The sequence below is a fragment of the Sander vitreus genome, chromosome 11, assembly GCF_031162955.1.
Source record: "Sander vitreus isolate 19-12246 chromosome 11, sanVit1, whole genome shotgun sequence".
Classification (NCBI taxonomy): Eukaryota; Metazoa; Chordata; class Actinopteri; order Perciformes; family Percidae; genus Sander; species Sander vitreus.
The window spans coordinates 23235929-23255858 of NC_135865.1; the positions used below are offsets into that span (position 1 = coordinate 23235929).

General features: G+C 39.0%; 1 protein-coding gene across 3 annotated transcripts in view; it reads right to left on the reverse strand.

Annotated features, from left to right (window-relative positions):
- The window catches only part of fam124a (family with sequence similarity 124 member A), a 30603-nt gene extending 12048 nt beyond the window's left edge, over positions 1 to 18555 (reverse strand). Inside the window, exons 1-3 of one of the 3 annotated variants that reach the window (XM_078262403.1) lie at positions 18293 to 18555; positions 17569 to 17603; positions 11017 to 11048 (exon numbers count right to left, since the gene is read on the reverse strand). In XM_078262403.1, coding sequence (XP_078118529.1) covers positions 11017 to 11048; positions 17569 to 17573 — 37 coding nt within the window. In that variant the 5' untranslated portion in view covers positions 17574 to 17603; positions 18293 to 18555. Of the gene's footprint in view, positions 1 to 11016; positions 11049 to 12789; positions 12966 to 17568; positions 17604 to 18292 lie in introns of those variants that run through there. The other 2 variants (XM_078262402.1, XM_078262404.1) reach the window with 2 other exon arrangements.
- Positions 18556 to 19930: the final 1375 nt, after the last annotated feature.

The window sequence follows — 19930 nt, forward strand, 5'->3', positions numbered from 1 at the left end:
TTGGCAGAGGTCTGCGCTCTCCAAAGTCCCCTTGTCGTTTTGTCTATTTTTACACATGTTCACCTGTTTTGTCTCTATCACTTTTATTTCCCCGCCTTTCTACTCATCTATCCAAAGTTCTTGGGAGACTGTAACTAAAGTGACTCTGGGATTAAAGAAGAATCTAAGTTTGGGTGAGGATCGAGGCCACAGTCACACTGAAGGCCACACACTCGTTTATTTCTGTCTGATCGCATTAGAATCAAACAACTGTTTGAAGCACGTGGATGATTAGTATCCAATTGAATATTTAAAATCCTTGACACTTGAACTTCACCTTCAAGAGTGCTATTGCCAACCTTTAAAGACACACATGCAACTAAACCAACTACACAATACATTTTGAGTACCATCTGACAAACGTTAAATTTTTAAGCACCAAACATTGTTACAGGTGTGAATAATAACTTGATAAGCTATTTGTGCTGTAATTACTGTATCTTGAACTGTCTGGTGTGTCTGTGCTGCATCTTTCCTCATCACTCCCTGTCACTATGACAACAACATACTTATTTTGAGCTTAGAAGATCATCAATATGTGAGGTCATCAGTTTGTCATCACTCACTTAAAAACTTGAAAGCTTCTGCAGAGGAAATAAAATGTCTAACATGAGTGTATATATCCAAGCATTTGAACCCTAACTTTCTTGTTCATGATACTCTTTAGTTGTACTTTAGTTTAGTTTACAGATGCATATGTCCCTTCAGCCTCTTCTTAAAATGAGTTTGTCATTTAATTAGGTCACAGTAAATGCATACATAAAGTCTATTGTACATCTTAATTTGATTTTTTTACGCCTTATTACCTTTTTGTTTCTGGAGTAAACTGTAAGATAACAGCCTTGTTTTTTAATATACACTCAGTTTATAACAGTGTCCTAATGTACACCTGATGCAGTCTTAACAGTCCTGCAATAAATCCTACATTGTTGTTTTCTTTTTAAGATTTTTTGGGGGCATTTTAGGCCTTTATTTGATAGGATAGCTGAAAACTTGAAAGGGGAGAGAGAGGGGGAATGACATGCAGCAAAGGGCTGCAGGTTGGTATCGAACCCACCGCCACTACGTCAAGGACTGAGCCTTTGTACATGGGGGCGCATGTTCAACCAGGTGAGCTATCCAGGCGCCCCAATAAATCCTACTTTTGAAACTGTTTGAGTTAGTTAAACTTTTGAAACCGAGTTGGTGATTCAACTATGGTCATTTTGGAGAATGTAGTTTTGTGGTGCTGTTGAACTGTATTGCATTATAGGTGGTGTTTCTGTTATTTTAGCCTTTCCAGTCCAGAGGCCTTTAGAACTTTGCCAAACCTTTTGCAAAGATTACTTTGTTTGTGGTTGATCTATCTCAGTGGATAAACCACCCAATAAATACATACATAAATAAAAAAAGGTAAAGAAATCAGCAAATTTAAACATATCGGCAGATTTAAGTAATGCAGCTTTGGTCAATGACAGACGTACAGACGGCTGTGTAGTTTACTGTAACTTATCTGCTGTTTGGTTTAAATATTCAACATTTTAAATGCAGTAGATTCACAGATCTGTCTGTCACAAATACAACAGGTATACACACAGGTGAAGAGTTGTATTTTATGGTACACTTTTTTGAAGAAACAACTCACACATCCCAAAATTCTTCAGTGCAAGTGCATTGGAAGGTAACTTGGAAACAAAGGGAACAAATCCCGCACTCTGCTCTCACTCACCGTTTATTTACAAAAAAACAATGGTTCGGTCAGGAGGGACCGAAATGTTGATGGTACACTTAACATAAAAGATACAACTCAATACCTTCTACATTCAAGCTGATGCTTTCCTCTAGCAATAAGGTTTAATGGGGAGCTGGCTCAGAGAAGAATACATTAGAGATTAAGTCACCCCAATCCTGTGAAGGGAATGAAGGGGGTTGGTGTGTCTAATGCTCTGGAGGAGTGTGTCTCTAAGCTCTTAATCCACTCGAGTCTTCAAACTGAAGCTGATACACCTCCTATGAACACACACGAGCATATGCACAACCATCCTCAACACACACAAAATCAATTTGCAAATTTATAGAGGCGTGTCTTTTCTCATTCTCACAGACTTTTACCTCCACTCTGCATTTTAGTGTTAACTGGCAACACATGCTCGCAGCCATACGCATGGATGATGACGTGAGATAAAACAACACGCCTTCTAGTGGCCCCTGCACATATGAGAGTGATTAGCAGCGAAAACTCAACTAAAGCCTGTGTGTCTGTGTGTCTGTGTGTGTGTGTGTGTGTGTGTGTGTGTGTGTGTGTGTGTGTGTGTGTTCTGCAGTCGCAGCTTCAGCTAGCTTGTACCTCAGTGTAAGTCAAAACAACTGAATGAGGAAATTCAAGATAGGGGTCCCTTTTTGTCGTCTGGTAAAAGTACCAAGGAAATTAAAATTTGTAAAGTTTTGACTTTAATATTATTCTGCAAGTTCAGTAAAACACAGACGTTTTCCTTTGATTTAAATACCAACGTGATATCATGACTTCACGTAAACATACACGCCACTTTCCTAAAGCCAACTGGTGTGTTATCTGTACGCATTTTGAGCTGTCCGCGTGTATGTCTATGCTCTATACAGCGGACGGCAGTCTGCAACATCACAGTGTAAACATACACGCGACGTTGCACTTTCTAAAGCCACGTGGCGTGTTATCGGGAGGCTACGGTTGGGTTAAGGAACGTCACACGCGGGTTGGGTTTAGGAAAAGAAGAACCAACCTCCCTTCGCGGATTTTCACCCTTTCATACTACTCGCTACGGCGTCAATTCACATGCAGTTGCAAGGTAATGTAAGTCAATGGAGGCCAAACGGCGTTGATAAACACGCTAAAAAACGAGTATGTGTCTTGATAACACGCCAATAATGGCATACGAATTGGTGTATCATACATACGCCACTTCATGAGATCAGTCTGTAGATACACATTACTTTTGCTAACACTGACATATCAACATCTTTAAGTGGATATAGCAAACATGTTGGCAAACATTGCTTAACACGTTGCTTGTATGTCCACATCCAGCAGTCACAGAGCAACATTATCATTTATTTGGAGTTGTGTTTCTGGCCCCTTGAATGCTCCACTATGTTTACCAGCTAGTCGCCTGGCTGCTGTTTGGTGCTGAGCAGATAGCGTACAGTATGGTTTTGGAGCTTTATCACTGAAAACAGTGGCTGCTGCGGCCGATAACGCCGCCATGAGAGCGGTGAGAGTGAACCAAAACAGAAAAGTTGTGGATTGGACAGCTAAACAGTGAGCTGAAACTCTCTATAAAGCTCTGTAGTGGGGAGTGAAGCTGCACGTTCAGGTAACAATTCTCCGTAAGTTCATTGAGCAACCTCTTCCACAGTGTCACATTGTCATTTGATACATGTGTGGTGTTTTAAAAAATATTGATTATCGCCATTTCAAAGGAAACATTCTATAATTTTCTTGTTGATAATAAATAAAATTAAAATACCAAAACCAGCAACAAACTGCTCCTACTAACAAGTATTGTCTGTGTATCCAAAGCCTAATATATCTTATTCCTCTGTGCCACAGAGCTCCATTGTTGTCTAAAAACTGTTAAAAACACTATATTGTGCCACATCGTTGCCTTGGATGACATTTTTTGGTCACTGTCATGAACACACACAACATAGTTTGTTTTAAATCAATCCCACATTCACTGCACTGCTGCTGGAAATACCACAAAGCAACAGTGCCTGAAATGGGCCAGTACTCACCAGTACTGAGTACTGGCACTTCTGATTCTGATTCTGATAAGTACCCTTACTTCTAATTGTTATTAACAGTATTATAATAAGGCAGATATGTATGCCAAAAAAGGCTATATATATCATGATTTCTTGGGAAAAACCAAGATTCTACCTAAAATCACAACACAGCCTTATCCTTAACGCAGTTCTCAAATGACAGAGACTCTGAGACATTGACGTGAGAACGACGGACAACCAAGTTTCACAGAGGATAAAAGCAATCAAATCAAAATGTGGAGCCGCTGTTTTCTGGCTTTAAACTGCTGCTGGTTTCAAATTTACAAATTAGATAGATTAGATACGACAGACTGTCTAAAGATTAGAAGGGGAGACTTAGTAAGGAGACCAAAGCCAGTCAACAGGGCTAGTCCAAGTTCATAAGTTCATGCAAGCCATGTGACCTTCACTGTCCCAACAGACCTGGGAGAAGGCAGCTTAGCTTAGTAGAGGGTCAAATAGCTGAAGAGTGCTGGTGCTGATGCTGTGGCACTATTTAACTCTATTTTCATCAATAGGAAACCTACCCAAACATGCCGTGCATTTAAAGGAACACGCTGTCTTATTGGGACTTTAGCTTATTCACCGTAACCCCCAGAGTTAGATAAGTCCATACATACCCTTCTCATCTCCGTGCGTGTTGTAACTCTTTCCGACAGCTCCACCGGTAGCTTAGCTTAGCACGGATCCTGAAGGTAATCGGTTCCAACTAGCCTACTGCTCTGAATAAGTGACAAAATAACGCCAACATGTTCACAAATAACAAGGTCACATGAGACACAGCCATCTTCTAACCGTATACATACTGGGAACTATATTCTCAGAGAGGCGAAGCAGTGCTACTTCTGCTACTTGGGCGGAGTGATATGCTTGCAGCACCTGAGAAGCCCCAAGCAAGTAGAAATGCTTCGCCTTTCTGAGAATATAGTTCCCAGTTTATATACGGTTAGAAGACGGCTGTGTCTCACGTGACCTTGTTATTTGTACATGCTGTGACTATACAAATCACAACATGTAAATAGGAACATGTTGGCGTTATTTTGTCACTTATTCAGAGCAGTAGCCTAGATGGAACCGATTACCTTCAGGATCCGTGCTAGGCTAAGCTACCGGTGGAGTGGAAAGAGCAGAAAGAGTTACAACACACACGGAGATGAGAAGGGTATGTATGGACTTATCCAACTCTGGGGGTTACGGTGAATAAGCTAAAGTCCCAATAAGTCGGCGTGTTCCTTTAAATACATCTTGTTTTTTTTTGGAGCAGGATCAATTGGAGGCACCTGGGTATTAAACATATTCACACACAGACCTGAGATCAGCAGCAATACAACAGTACCAACTAAGAAAATTGTCTGACTACAGTCCTGTAGTCCTGTTCGGTTCCAAGCAGTGAAAATCTCTATCTTCAACCTCATAGTCACTGTTGTTTTATTGTTTTCACTGTAAATGTGGTAGGAGAGCAGAGCCAAAACAACAAAACATATTTCACTGTGCAACTAATTACAGACTGTACTGAATGTGCACTCAGTGAGCACATACTCACTAATTCATTAAATTGAAGGGCCCACAACAAGGCTGACAAACAGCTGACTGAAGCGTATTTAGCTGCGATCACAGCCTCATAGTCCAAACCTCATTTTGGAGTACGCACATTTGGAAACACTTAATCTAGGCTGCCTCATGGCAGTGTGTGTGTGTGTGTGTGTGTGTGTGTGTGTGTGTGTGTGTGTGTGTGTGTGTGTGTGTTGAGTTGTTACGGGTGGTCCTTGATCCATCAGGTGCTATTCAAACTGACTGTGCTGAAAGTGCCTTGGCTGACATCACTGCAAATGGTTTGGCGTGTAAATAGATACTCAGCACTGTCCTTCTAACAGAGACCAGTGCGTCATCTTCCCCAGTGTCTGAGTGTGAATGCAAGTCTGTGCTGATGAAAGGAAAAGAGGTAGCAAATGCTCAGACATTACTTTAACCAATAAGGGTGTAATATACTCTACACCAAACACAAAGACACAGAAATAAAGTGCGTGAGGCAGAACTAAAGCTGTACTGATATTAAAAAATACATATCATAGCATATCTCTTCTTTCCAAACACAAGCACGTAGCTATAGTTGACTTGCGCCTCCTTTAAAAACGAAAAAGTAGAATTTTAATCAAAAGCACATGTACTAGTACAACCAAATATATATATATATTTTAAACTTAAATAAAAAAAATTAAATGTGCCGAAATGTTTCAGGTCAGGGTCAAATTAAATTAGCAAAAGTAAAAAATAACAAAATATAAAAATGCAACCTAAAGCACCTCTCTGTCTTCCGGTGTCTACCATAATAATCTGTCTGCCTGCAGATAAATGAGTTTTACAACGTAAGTGTAACTTAAAACTACAGCAGAGGTTGAATTATTTTAAGGAAGGAAGTAAAACTTATAAAAAAAAAAATATACAACACTGTGGGTCGTGTACAAATGTTGGAGAGTGGATTTTTTTTTTTAACTTGCATACACGTGTTCCTGGTTCTGCTAATCTGCTGCCTGTCTGAGCCAGATAACAAGAGCAGGGCCACGGGAATTACTGGATGCACAGGCAGTCTGGACGAGCAAAGTGTTTGACTATGTGGTAAGGATTAATAATTTTACCGCTGACGACTTACACTACCATAATAACTTTTTTGATGCTGTTGGTCAGTAGCAGGTCACAGTTTGCTACTGACCAACAGCATCACAGAGAACCAAGGACTGGACTAACCCCATTATTGATACTATTATGACCAGCAGTTTTTTAGCAATAGCCATGTATTTACATTCTGTATACTTCTTTATACTGTATAGTGGTTTTCATTGCAATTGGCAGAGTCCGCCTTTTTTTTGTGACTCAAGTTGCTTACTAGAGCACAAAAGAGTCAATGTTACTGTTTGGAATTTGATCTAATTGATATCAGGCTCTCTGTTTAAGGTTCACTCTCCCACAATCTATGTATCAGAGCTGTATAAATGCCTGCTAATGCAAACCAAAAGACAATTCCTACTGCTGCATGTTCACTTTAAGAGTGTTCAACTGGGAATGAATGAATGTACAGGGTGACTTTTATTGTGAAGCATCCACCGGAAATAAAGAGTATTTGTCCCCAAGGTTAATTCCTTTTTAGCAGATTTTGTCAGCAGATAATTGTTCGTTTTTGCAAGTGTGAATGGAGTAAAGAACATATGCATATGTGTGTGTGTGTGTGTGTGTGTGTGTGTGTCTCAGCGAGCAGACATCTGCTGGTGACAGGCTGAAAATATAAACCCCTGACATCAACTTGTGATTCCCAGGCTTTTGATAGACTACTATCAATCTTGTCTAGACTCATTGAACTGCTCAATATGCTGATGCATATTTATTTTATTCACTGTTTTGAAATCTTCCTTTCATTCCTCATTTCTTTCTTAGAAAGATATATTTCCACAGTCTTTGTTTTGCTTCCCATTACCTGCAAACGTTGGATGAATCCTGAATAATTTTCATGTTTTCTTTTCATCTTTCATCCAAGTTTTTCTCTTTTCTCTCTCTCTGGCTATTATCTCTCTCTTTCATGTGTCTACATCTGTGCATAATAAATACATCTACAGTAGATTTATTTCAGATATTCAAGTGTGACAAATCATGCATCCTCTGTTATTATATTTGTATTCGCGTCTCTGCCTGGCGTCTTTGTGTTGTAACAGTCTGACATATGCATAGTTTAAAACCTTCTTTTGGCCCCAAAACATTCATTACTCTGAGAGCCGGCTTACATACATGTACACACACACACACACACATGCAGAAACCCATTGGGGGCAGGGTCACAGGTCACTCACGCTGAATGGACACTCATCTGCTGTGACCAATAGAAAGTGATGTTGTGTGATTAAGTGTTTGGGGTGGGGCTCAGTTGAAGCCTCTTGAATCAAAACCTATTTACCTCCTATTGAGCGATTAAAAGATGCTGCACACACCAGCTGCTGACAGCATAAAAGACAGATTACACTTTGCATTTTGTTTGCTGTTGCATGAAAATTAGCAATCACAATCTCCACTTCTTAACACTCTCTGAGTGATAAAAAATATTGCAAAAGCCTTTGCATTCATGAAATGTTTTAAAGAATACATATAAATTCAAGGTTTTAGCTACTTTTATTTCTAATGCAGAGGTCGCAGTGGTACAGTATGTTGTGTATATATATATATATATACATATATATATATATATATATCTCATTTGTTCCATTTTCCAGAATTGGCTTCAGTCTTCAGGCAAAAACTACACTGTTAAGTGAGATAATGTTTAATCTTAAACTACATTTTTAATCTAGCCGGATTTGTTCAGTGTATGAAACAGCTACCTGTCTAAGACTAGACTTGTCTTGACTTTTATTTATTTTAGCTGTTTTATGCTTATATTTTAGGTGTTTTTAGCAGTATGGCTCGGTCTACAAAAGCTTTAAATGAACAATGATGTTGTTTTTAAGTAGCAACTGTGAAATGCTTGACCCTCGACTGCACCAGTGGGGCTGCTCAGTTAACAGTAATAGACTCACTGTCCTAAACAACTGACAACAACTGTCAATTTCAAGCCATTTGAATTCCTCCAGTGTCTGTTGCATAGGACCTAAAGTAGAGTATAACCTCAGTCATACTTATGTTGGTGGTTTAACATGATATCAGTCTGTCTAAAGTGGGGCTTATGGCTGGTCTAAGCTGAGGTCAAAGGTCAGGGGTTAAGACCACCTGTATAAACATGAGTACGCTCTCTACCAGAACCTAAATATACTTCTGTGGAGGCAGGAGACAAGGGAGACTGATGCTGCATGCACGTTTGCATTTGAACTCCTCAGCGCACACGGCCATGCATGAATACACACACAGAGGACAAAAACAAGACAGCCACACACAGAGCTGAGACAGATGACTTCTCTATATCGTCCTTTCACATCTCTGGAAAATCATTCATCTGTCCCGTCCTTTCTGTTGTCATCATTAGTGTGTATTTTCTATATTATATTCCAATCATCCTTTGGATGACATTCAGTTGAAACATCTGAGTGATACACAGGCATGGTGAGTTCCTAAAGCAAACAAAGTCACCAGCAATTCTGGTCCAGTAGTGTCTTTCTAATTGTGGTCACACTTTTCCATATACTGTATTTAAAGTTCTTGTGTTTTCTGACAATGTGGCTGTGCACATTTTGTGTGTGTGTGTGTGTGTGTGTGTGTGTGTGTGTGTGTGTGTGTGTGTGTGTGTGTGGTGGTCCTCTACTTCCTGATGTGCGGGTGTGGTGCCGGTGGGATAACGCAGCTTCCTGTAGACCAGATTAATGGGCTAATATTGGCTATAATCCTCCCATTGTGAAAGGCCCGGAGACCTGGCAATCAGACTGGGGAGAGGTCATGATCTTCACAATCATACACACATTCACACAAAACTGCACACACACACACACACACACACACAGTATGTACAAAAGTACTCAGCAGCAAGTGGCGACCTCGTAGTTCAAGCACTGTTGGCACTTATAACAACAAACAATATTTAGTAGCTGATCTGTAACTCAATGTGTGTTTACGAAGACAATTTCACACACTTTCATCCATTTGAATGAAACTTTAAAAACAATTGAACAATAATAAAGAAAGTCCAACAATATCATATTGCATCCCTATATGTGATCAATATCATATTGTGGTATCAATATCAGCATCACAGAAGTTATCACAAAAAGTTAAATGAAAATAAATCAAATGAAAGCCACCATAGATACGTTTGTCTATTTAAGTATAACTCCAGTTTATTACATATTACACTTGGGTCAATTCACTCGATATGATAATATTGTATTCAAATCATATGAATGATCGTATAAGTTATTTCTGAGATCTGTAAATGCTGCAACATCTTTAAAAAGAGTATCAGATGATCAGATGGATTGTATACACGACAAGAGTTTATCCAGATTATCTAAATCACAATCCAGATTATTGGGCAAACAACTACAGAGTAAGTAGAGTAAGAAGTTAGTCTTTAAACTGTGATGGATAATAGTTTCACTGTTCGCCTTTGTTTTCTCTTCCAAATAACTTTGACCAACCTGGAGATTTGTTTAACAACCTGTCTGACCGCCTGACTGCTCGTGTTTCTTGCCCAATCTTTTTACGCTGCAAATTGCAGTAAATCGAAGTTATCCTAAGCATGTAACAACTTTCATGATTTGTTGAAATTGATTATGAGTGGCACCCCACATTAATCTAAAAATGCCACTACATAAATGCTTTGTACACCAAATATTGCATTGACTGCATGCATATTTTATAGGTGTTTGCTTGTGCTTTTCATCATATTTTCCTGGGAAATGGTTGTGGGAATTGTGTATCTCAAGCAACTGTCTATGTATGAAGCTTAATCTGCGTTCACACCAAATCCAGTGTTGCGTCGATTAGTGGGGACCGTGCGGGGGTGTGGGAGTGTCACTTAAATGGCCCATTTGTGTCTCCATTGTGTTTTGTCTGATTGCCGGTTACGTGAGTGGCCATTGCAGTGATATTTCTCCAAAGGATAATTGTGTTTCAACTTTTCCCTGCAGGGCCACTGCGTATTATTTCAGCATCCCCTGCGGTCCCCACCGCAGCAGCCTAAACGCAAGACCAATGGCTTGAATGTAACAGACGTTCATTAATATCAAAAAGTTACGCACTAAAGCTTTAACTAATGCAAATAAAGGTGAAAATATTATTTTATTTTTTATTTTTAACAGCACACTAAGAAGAAGTTTTGTTTGCACCAATCATGTGAAATGAACATGCTTCCCAAAGCTTTATTTTTATTTATTTTCAATTGCCCCATCAAGACAAATGTTTATTTAATTGATTGCATGATTGCCAACCATTTACTATATCCAATGTGCAAAATGTCTCTAGCATGTACCATCACAGTAAATGTACGCTAAGGTGGAAGTAGGAAAAAAACAATAATCATTCGAGCAATTTGTTCTTACCATACAAACAAATCCTCCCTAAAACGTGCTGTAGGCCATACGGACCACTAAACACACACAAACACAATCCTCCCCCGTGAGTGGATTTATTTTGTCAGTGTGTATTAGGGAGATAAAGTCCTGGGACTGAGCTGTGTGTGTTTGAGTCACTGCTAACAATGCTTTATGTCACCATTAGTTTACTTACTGCTGGTTGAGGACAAGGGACTGTAATCAGACCTGCAGAGGACGACAGAAAAGAGAAGGGGGGAAAAAAGAGCGAGAGAGGCAATGTGGACAGGAAGCAAGAGAGAAAATGAGGACATGAAACAGAGAGAGGAGACAGGAGTTTATATTACACTATGAAGTACAATCCACATGATTTACAGGATGACACACTCCTATTTCAAATAAAGTGCTGACAGCTGGCTAAACAGGAGAGGTCTAACTGGAAAGGTCACCAAAATGCACACAGACATTTCATAGTGGTTTTCGAGTATTTCTGTTATGCTCCTGTACTTACTGCATTCCACTATTTTCCAGAGGGAAATCTGGTTGTTTTTACGTTTTAACATTTATTGGACAGCTGTAATTACTAGTTAATTTGCAGATTAAGATTCATGATTCCATACTTCTTCTAAAATATGATCGTTGGGCATCATTAAAGAATAAACTGCTCAATAGTGTATAAAGTAGTTAGAATTAGCCCCATTCCAATCAGCAATAATGCTGCTTACACATTCATGCATATAAATTTAATGACGACTTAATAAGTCCTTCATTACAATTAATAATCCAACAATATAATATATATAATGATATGATATGCAATAATGAGTACCTTTTCTTTTGAAACATGAGTCAAAGTAAGTAATAAAAAATGTTGAATGCAGGACATTCACTTGTAATGGATTATTACATCAGTATTGATGCTTTTACTTAAAGGAACAGTTCAACATTTTTGAAAAGACAACAAGAGTTAGATGAGAAGATCGGCATCAATCTCATGTGTTATGTGTGGTTATGCTGCTTATGCCTGAAGGTGATTAGCCTAGCTCCACCCAAAGGGCAAACATACACCTACCATCACATCTAAAGCTCACTATTTAACTAATAATTAAATTAATTTGTTTAATCCGAACACAAACAGAAATGTAATAACAACAGTTTGTGGTTTTATGGCGATTTACGCACTGTAACTTTCTTGAAATGCTGGGCAAACTGAAAATCTGTTGGCTACGGCACATAACCATCACAGATTGTCATGTTTACATTTCTGTTTGTGATTAGGTTAAAAAAACAAGATATAACCATTTTACCATTACACCTTTACCATAGTGGTAAAGGTATATTTTTTTTAACTTTGGACAGAGCCAGGCGAGATGTTTCTCATGCTAAAATAAGATAACCATGTCCTGGCTCTAGCTCCGTACTTTATGGACAGACATGGGAGTGATGTAAATCCTAACAAATGAGCGTATTTCAAACTATTTCTTTAGGTAAAGAATCTTGTTTCCACTACTGGGGATACACACCCATATTTCCATTCTTATCCAGGGAAGAGACGTGTCTAATCTAAAGCTCCTATATCTTTGAACTGGTACACTGTAAACCCAGATTTAGTTGTAATTAAACTTTTTAGTGGTCACTACTTATTCTTTCATGTTTTGTTAAAAAAACATATTCATTACTATATTAGTTTTTTGTAATAACCACAGATCATATCAAAGATCCTCTATACTAAACCGTGTCAGATCATATTAAGCAGAGATAACTATAGATGTTAATGCTGCGTTCCAGGCAACCCGTAACTCGTGTTTTCACAACCTTCTACCCGTGAAAGTGCCCTGGAACGGCAGTCAAACCCGTAAGTTACTACTTGTGAACTCATACCAGATCGTTGTACTCTCAGTTACAGTTTTGACGTCACACACATAAACAACGTCAACCCCTGTTGATGCTGGGGCAACCTCTAGCTCACCCAGTAAGAGGCGCCCCATGTAGGCTGAGGCCTTTGCAGCGGCGCGGGTTTGAATCCGACCTGCGGCCCTTTGCTGCATGTCATCCCCCATCTCTCTCCCACATTTCCTGTCTATCCACTGTCACTCTGAAATAAAGGGGAAAAGCCCCCAAAAAAACCAAACCCTGTTGATGCTATACAGGCGCTGGTGATTAACAGTGAGAAATAGAAATAAATATACATAAATAGGCAACGTAAAAGTAATTCCGCACATTGTAATCAAAACAATACGCATACGATTGTGTACTACTACAGGTTATGTTCATTAAATAAAACCCAAAATATGTCGCTGACTAGAAATCGCTAGTATCAGTTAGCACTAGCTAGTGCTAGCTAACGTCAACGTTAGGTAGCCGCTAGCTAACGCTAGCTGACACGAACTATAAGGGTTTGTCGTGGCTTTGCCTGGAACACTACCAAGTCGTGAGTCGTGACTTGAAGTCGTAACTTAGGGGCTAAAAATTGTGTCTGGAACGCAGCATAAGTTTCTGTATGGGAGGGGCAGGATCATTTCAACTGTTCTGCGCTGAAGGCTCATGGAAAAAAAAGGTCCTAGTTAAAGTGTGTTTTAATTATGTTCTGTTAATGTTTTGGGTGTGCATTAATGTTATCTGGGTTTAAATTTTGTATGGTTGATTTAGTGTTCATGTTTATCTACATTTATTGTTGCACCATGACTGAGACCCGGGTTGTACCTGTAGACGGCTTTACCCAGTGTTAAAGTTTGAGTTAACGTTATTTTAAACTAAATCAAGCTGTCAGCTAGTGGTTAGCCGAATTAGCTGTTAGCTAAACTAACGTTAGCTTCCCGGCAGAGGCTAACGTCAGAAGCGTGGGAACAGATCGTGATTCATGCAGTGAGGATCGTGCAGGCAGCAGAGATTGGGTACTGACACCCCCCCTCCTCACCAGCATGAGTTCCACCAATCAGAGTCATCACTGTGGGATTGTGGGATTGTTCAGGATTGTGGGTAATGAAGTACTTATCCAAGACATCGCGAATAAAAGACATTTATCTCTAAAGGTTAGTGCCCCATGATTTTTGGCGTCTATATGAGCATATACAATCGCTTAGTCATGTACGCAAGCTGGTTTTAAGTCTACCATCGACGGTTACGATTTTATGGCTTATACTGCAAATGTCAATGGAGACATTGCATTGTATTTTTATTTCCGGTATCCGCTGTGGGCGGGACTGTTGAGCTCTATTAGAGTCTGTTTTGAAATTCGGGAGCAGCAACAACCACGTGACGCGTTCGTCCAATCAGCTGCCATGTGTTGCGTTCATGTTGCTCATCCCCCTCGTCGTTTCCAGTAAGTGTTTTAACATAGATGTCAAAAGTGGGCACTACAGCAGTAAGTGGTTAGTGCACATTAACAGTGTACTGACGAACCGTGCGACGCACACACGCTCCGAACCAAGACATGCGAACTGAGCGGTTCGGATGTTTTTTCATGAACCGTACCACCCCTAGTGATATGAGACTAGATATGGTCTTAGATTTTGGATATCATGATATGACATAAGTGTTGTCTTTTACTAGTTTTAAAGGCTGCATTACAGTAGAGTGATGTACTTTTCTGATCTTACCAGACTGTTCTAGCTGTACTGTTATTTGCCTTTTCCCCACTTAGCCATTATGTCCACATTACTGATGATTATTTATCTAAAATCTAAGTGTGAAGATATTTTGTTAAAGCACCAATTGTCAACCCTGGAATACGCTGCAATATCAATATCGAGGTATTTGGTCAAGAATCTGATTTTCTCCATATCGCCCAGCCCTAATGTAAACTTGATTTGTCTACTGCATCAACTTACAGCTCTGTGTTAATACAACTTGACCTGTTAAGTTTCACCTTGTGTAAAAACTAAGATGGTTTAAGGCAGCGGGTTTCCCTGCAAATTTCTAGTAAAGTCAACTAATTTGGGATAACAGTGTAGGGAAGCAAAATTTGATTTCTGCTAATCTGATCTCCTAGGATTAGAGAACACATTCTGGCATTTCGTGTAATTACACAAATATCTGTGATTTTAAACATACAAGAAGCATACATGCCCACATACAAGACTGATTGAGGAGCTAGCCTGCATCCCACACGTTATAATTCCCTGAGCTGTCTGTGAAACCTCAGCTCACATGTATACCACAGAACCTGAGATTGTTAGTCCCACGGGAGTCAGCTGACCACCAGTGAAAACACACGCACACACGCACACACACACACACACACACACACACACACCGTGTGACTCCATCTCTAAACTAATAAAGCCTCTGGAGCTACAAGACAGCAAGAAGCAGAGGAACATGTCTGTTTCCTGCAGCAGGAGGTTATCAATCTAACTAACAGGGGCATTAGTGGTGTAGAGAAAGTAATGGATGGGAAGTAGTAGAGGTGAGCAGAGAAAGGTAAGAAGAAAAGATGATGGGGTACTGCAGAGGGGAAAATGTTGGCGTAGGGAGCGAAAGAAAGGACAAATATACAGAGCAGATTATAAATGACCAGAAGGTTCCTCCAAAAAGGACATAGAGTGAAACTCACAGACGTGTCCCTGCATGCACAGAAAAAAATGACAATGTGGAAAAAATACTTTTTTAAGTGCATGACTCTTTGGGGTAGAGTTGGATGTAGTAGTGTGTGCAGTTACAGATCTGTTTTGATGGCTCCCTTGGGTGTGTGTATTTGGCAGGAGTCCCCCAGTTAGCATCTCGGCTGGAGTTCCCAGTCTGGCCACGCTGCCTTGCTTCATCTCCGTCCAAAGACAATAAACTCCAAGTGAAGTGAAGACAGGCAGTAGTGCGGTCATGCACACTGGGTTTGACTGCAGAGTGACCTGATGGGCTCTTAAATGTCCCATGGCATGAAAATTTAACTTTATGAGGTTTTTTAACATTAACATGAGTTCCCCCATCCTGCCTATGGTCCCCCAGTGGCTAGAAATGGCGATAGGTGTAATCCGAGCCCTGGGTATCCTGCTCTGCCTTTGAGAAAATGAAAGCTCAGATGGGCCGATCTCGAATCTCCTCCTTATGAGGTCATAAGGAGCAAGGATACCTCCCCTTTCTCTGTGTTGCCCGCCCAGAGAATTTGGCCCGCCCATGACAAAGAAAGAGACAGCATGGCTTGCAAACAAGCAAAGTGGTAGTTGGTCAAGGCCACTAGAAAACTTAACGCTGCATTTATTTATTTTTTTGTCACTTGAGGGCAGCAGAACAAGCTAAAAACACAACATTAATGTATATTTTATTATTATATTATTATATTTTTTAAGAACATGTTAGCATACAGTTGCCAATTTATATCTGGCGGACATTAACATTCATTTGGAATGTTTCACTCTCCTTTCAACTCTGGTTTGGTCTCTACCATCTCCTGAGAAAAAATGTGGTCTCTTATGTACTTATGTATGTTCACCAGCTAGTTTCCAACTTTGTCTGGCTGCTGTTCGGTGCTAGGCAGAGCGTATCCACTGTACGCTCTAGGCAGAGCGTACAGTGGGTTTAGCACACTGTACTGTTGACTGTAAGGTTTGCTTAAAATAGCTGCCTGCTGTGATGTAGCTGGAAATGAGGTTGATGAGACTGAACCAAACATTTAATGTCCTGTAAAGCCAAAACAATGAGCTAAAAGACACTAAAACAGAGCTGCAGAGTGTATTAGGGCAGGCCGACTGAGACTTTAATTATAAGGAAGTGTATAATTGTTTACTTATGTTTCCAAAATACAATAAGGTCTCTATGAAGTCTGTGACTTGGGACTGAAGGGGAGATGCAGAGACAGTCTGAAGTGAAGAGAATGATTAAAAACAGTGGATGTGGGAGCTGAACAGGAAGTGGAATGAGGCAGGAGAGGTGGAGGATGTGACCTGATAGAGGGCTCTCTGGTTATCAGCTGGACGCTCCATGATTTTCCTTTTACATCAGCACTTTACACAGAGCTCTCTGCTGCTAAGTTTTCCCATGAAACACGTTCTCTCTCACACACATAATGTTGTTAGGTTCCAGTTCAGCTAATGAAATAGCATGGACGCAGGTGACTCCGGGATGTACTGATGTCAGATGACTTCTCAAGCTTACTTACTTTCAATATGAGAGTAAAGAGAACAATGAAGGCCTGATATTCCTGTTGTTTTCAACTTTTAACATCAACCTTGCCCAGGGACAACAGAGGAAAAATTTGATTTTTGGCTGAATCTGGCACATTTACACCATAAGGAAGCCAATTAATAAGCATTTTTTCTTGATAAATAAATTATATTTTAGTTAGTATTAGAGATATAGGGGCCCTAAGACTGCACAGGCTACAATTTTTAAGCCTGAAAAATCTCATAACTAGAGAAGAGCTAAGAGGCTGGGTGATATTGACAACAGGAATTATCGGAGCATTTCTTGATATTAATAGCTGACTTCATGTTATATTTACTTAAATACTCAAAAAAACATGTTAAAAAGATAACTGTATCGCATGTTTTATTTTATGGATCAAATAGGATCCTATACGTGTTAAAACACACTATGTTTTAGAGTAGGTGTATGTATTTAAGATTGAATGCTATAACAGATCTGAGTCATTCAGATTTTTGATGATGACTTCAAGAGGTATGGATTATGTAAGATCTGCCTCTAAAACACACACACACACACACACACACACACACACACACACACACACACACACACACAAACACAGATCCTTCACTACAACAACACCACATCCAGCAGTAGACAGACATACCGCATGAGAAACTGAAGCACATCTTTGTCTAATGGCTGAAAACAGAGAGAAGAATACATTCATTTAACTTTCAACATTCTTAAACAACAACAATGTGGCTGTACTCATTAACAACTAAGTTGTTAAGACTTAACTTTCTACTAAAGAATTAGGATCACACCTCCTTCATATGCCCTCATCAGTTGTTTAATCAAGTATTGGCACAGGGGTGCAATCCAGGAATATCAGCATAAATAAATAATAAGTAGCCTATAGCCTACACACGATAACAAGATTTTGGACCTGCAATGATTGACTACTGATCAATAACCCTAGATGTCTACCGTCACTTTATCAGATTCCTAAAATATATTTACATTACGTTCTGTTTCTGTTTTGTTCGATTATACCCAGTTTCGCTGCCGAGATTGGTAACACGCCAAACTCCATTTAAAATTGTGTCGATTTAATGTTGTCTTGCTTATATGATAAGATATAGCTCTGGTAACATATTTTCTCACCGTTAACATGTAGTCGCTTTAATTCGGCATATCGTTACATTAACACACTTTCTAATAAATATATACTCAAGACAGGATTTGTGTCTGGTTTTCCACAAAAAAAGTTAAATTACCTTTTAAAATGATTGCTAAATTATTTAAATAGAATCTACTCCTACTCCCTCATTTAAAAAAGATGATATTCAGGATCAGTCATATCTCAGTATGATTTCGGCTTCACTCACCCTCCAGTCTCGGCTCCTGAATCCACGCAGTCATCTTCTGCTGAGGTTTTCTCCATCTCAAAGGGTCGGTTGAACAGCAGTTAGCTGCATTGTGTCAAAGTCCCAAGGTAACGAATAAGACAGGGGCATTTAAAAACACGGTACGGTTTAGATAAGACAGTTACATGAACGAGCAGAGAGTCTGAATGGGCCGGTTTCTAACTCCTGACATGCAATAACTAGCTGTCTGTTTAACTAGTTGGAGCAACAGGCGACTGACTCGGTTCTCTGCGTCAGCTGCGCTCTGTGGTGATGCCTTCTGGAGCAGTCGGAAATCTGAGTACTAAAAGTGGCGCGCACATGCGCGAGAGTGATAGGCCTAAATCAGAATGTGAGAGGTTGATTTTTTATTTTAAAATAATAATAAAAACACTCAGTCAATACATATTTTTAGAGTCAAAATGTTACTTTGTAAATAAAAACATATGATATAGTCAGATGTAGTTTTTTATTTGTTAATAATTGATTGACTTGCCGTATCTTTAGTTTTTTTTTGTTTAGTTTAGTTTTTAATTATGTTAAGTATTTTTTATTTTTGTTCCTTTAAAATGAAATCCGAAAAGCTTCATAGTGATGAGACGTTTAGATGACAGATATATTTATTTTATTAGAGCCAAAGGATAGCCTAGCATACTAGTAAGAATAAAAATGGTTACCCTTAAGTGTAGATAAATGGTAATTATAAAACAAAAAGAACGAAGTGATATTTGTGTTATTTTCTAGTAGTAGCCTATATTTCATTATTACTAGAAAAAGAGCTTTAGGGATAGTGACTAACCAATGAGTTTGCCAAATGTTTCTTTTCCAACTGTTCAGCTCCCAGTATTCATGAGATGGGGCTGGTAATAGTGCGACTGTTTTGCGTTGGATGTTGCGTTTTTCGAGCAGCACGTGAAGGTAACATTAACAAGTGTGCTACTTTGGCTCCATCAACAGGGTGAATGAGGTAATGCAGCATGTATTTCACCAGAACTTAAACCATGCAGGCCAAGCAGTCATCAGATTTCTAAACGGCAAACAATGCCGTTCTGTAAACCACATACCTGCTCAAAGACCCGTGTTGTATAAACTATGGTTTCCTAATCATTGGCCTATTAAATTAGATTATTATTCTACCTTTGTACAACAGAAAAAAATTATACTATGTAAATTAGCAGTCTTATAATACCATGAAAAGTGTGTTACTTTGTTTAGATTACAGCTTGTGTACAATTGTGTGCTGCAAGTGTACAAACAAGTGATAGAAATAAAAAAATAATGAATGATTACAATGGATGAAATTATATTGATGGTATGTTATAGAGATAATAGACTAAAATAATATACTGTAGCCTAACGATGTCTTTGTAAACAGTCCTTAGAAGATAAATTAAAAATCCCCTTTGTTATTTTTATTACAGTTGGAGTGTTGAAGAAATTTGACATGAAATGAAAATTATTATTCATTATAATGTATTATTATTATTAGTAGTATTAGTATTGTTGTTATTATTATTATTATATTATATTCATCATCATCATTATTACTATTGTTATTATACTTTTTTTTCCAGAAAATATGGAGCGACAACGACATGACGTTAGAAATCATGACATCAT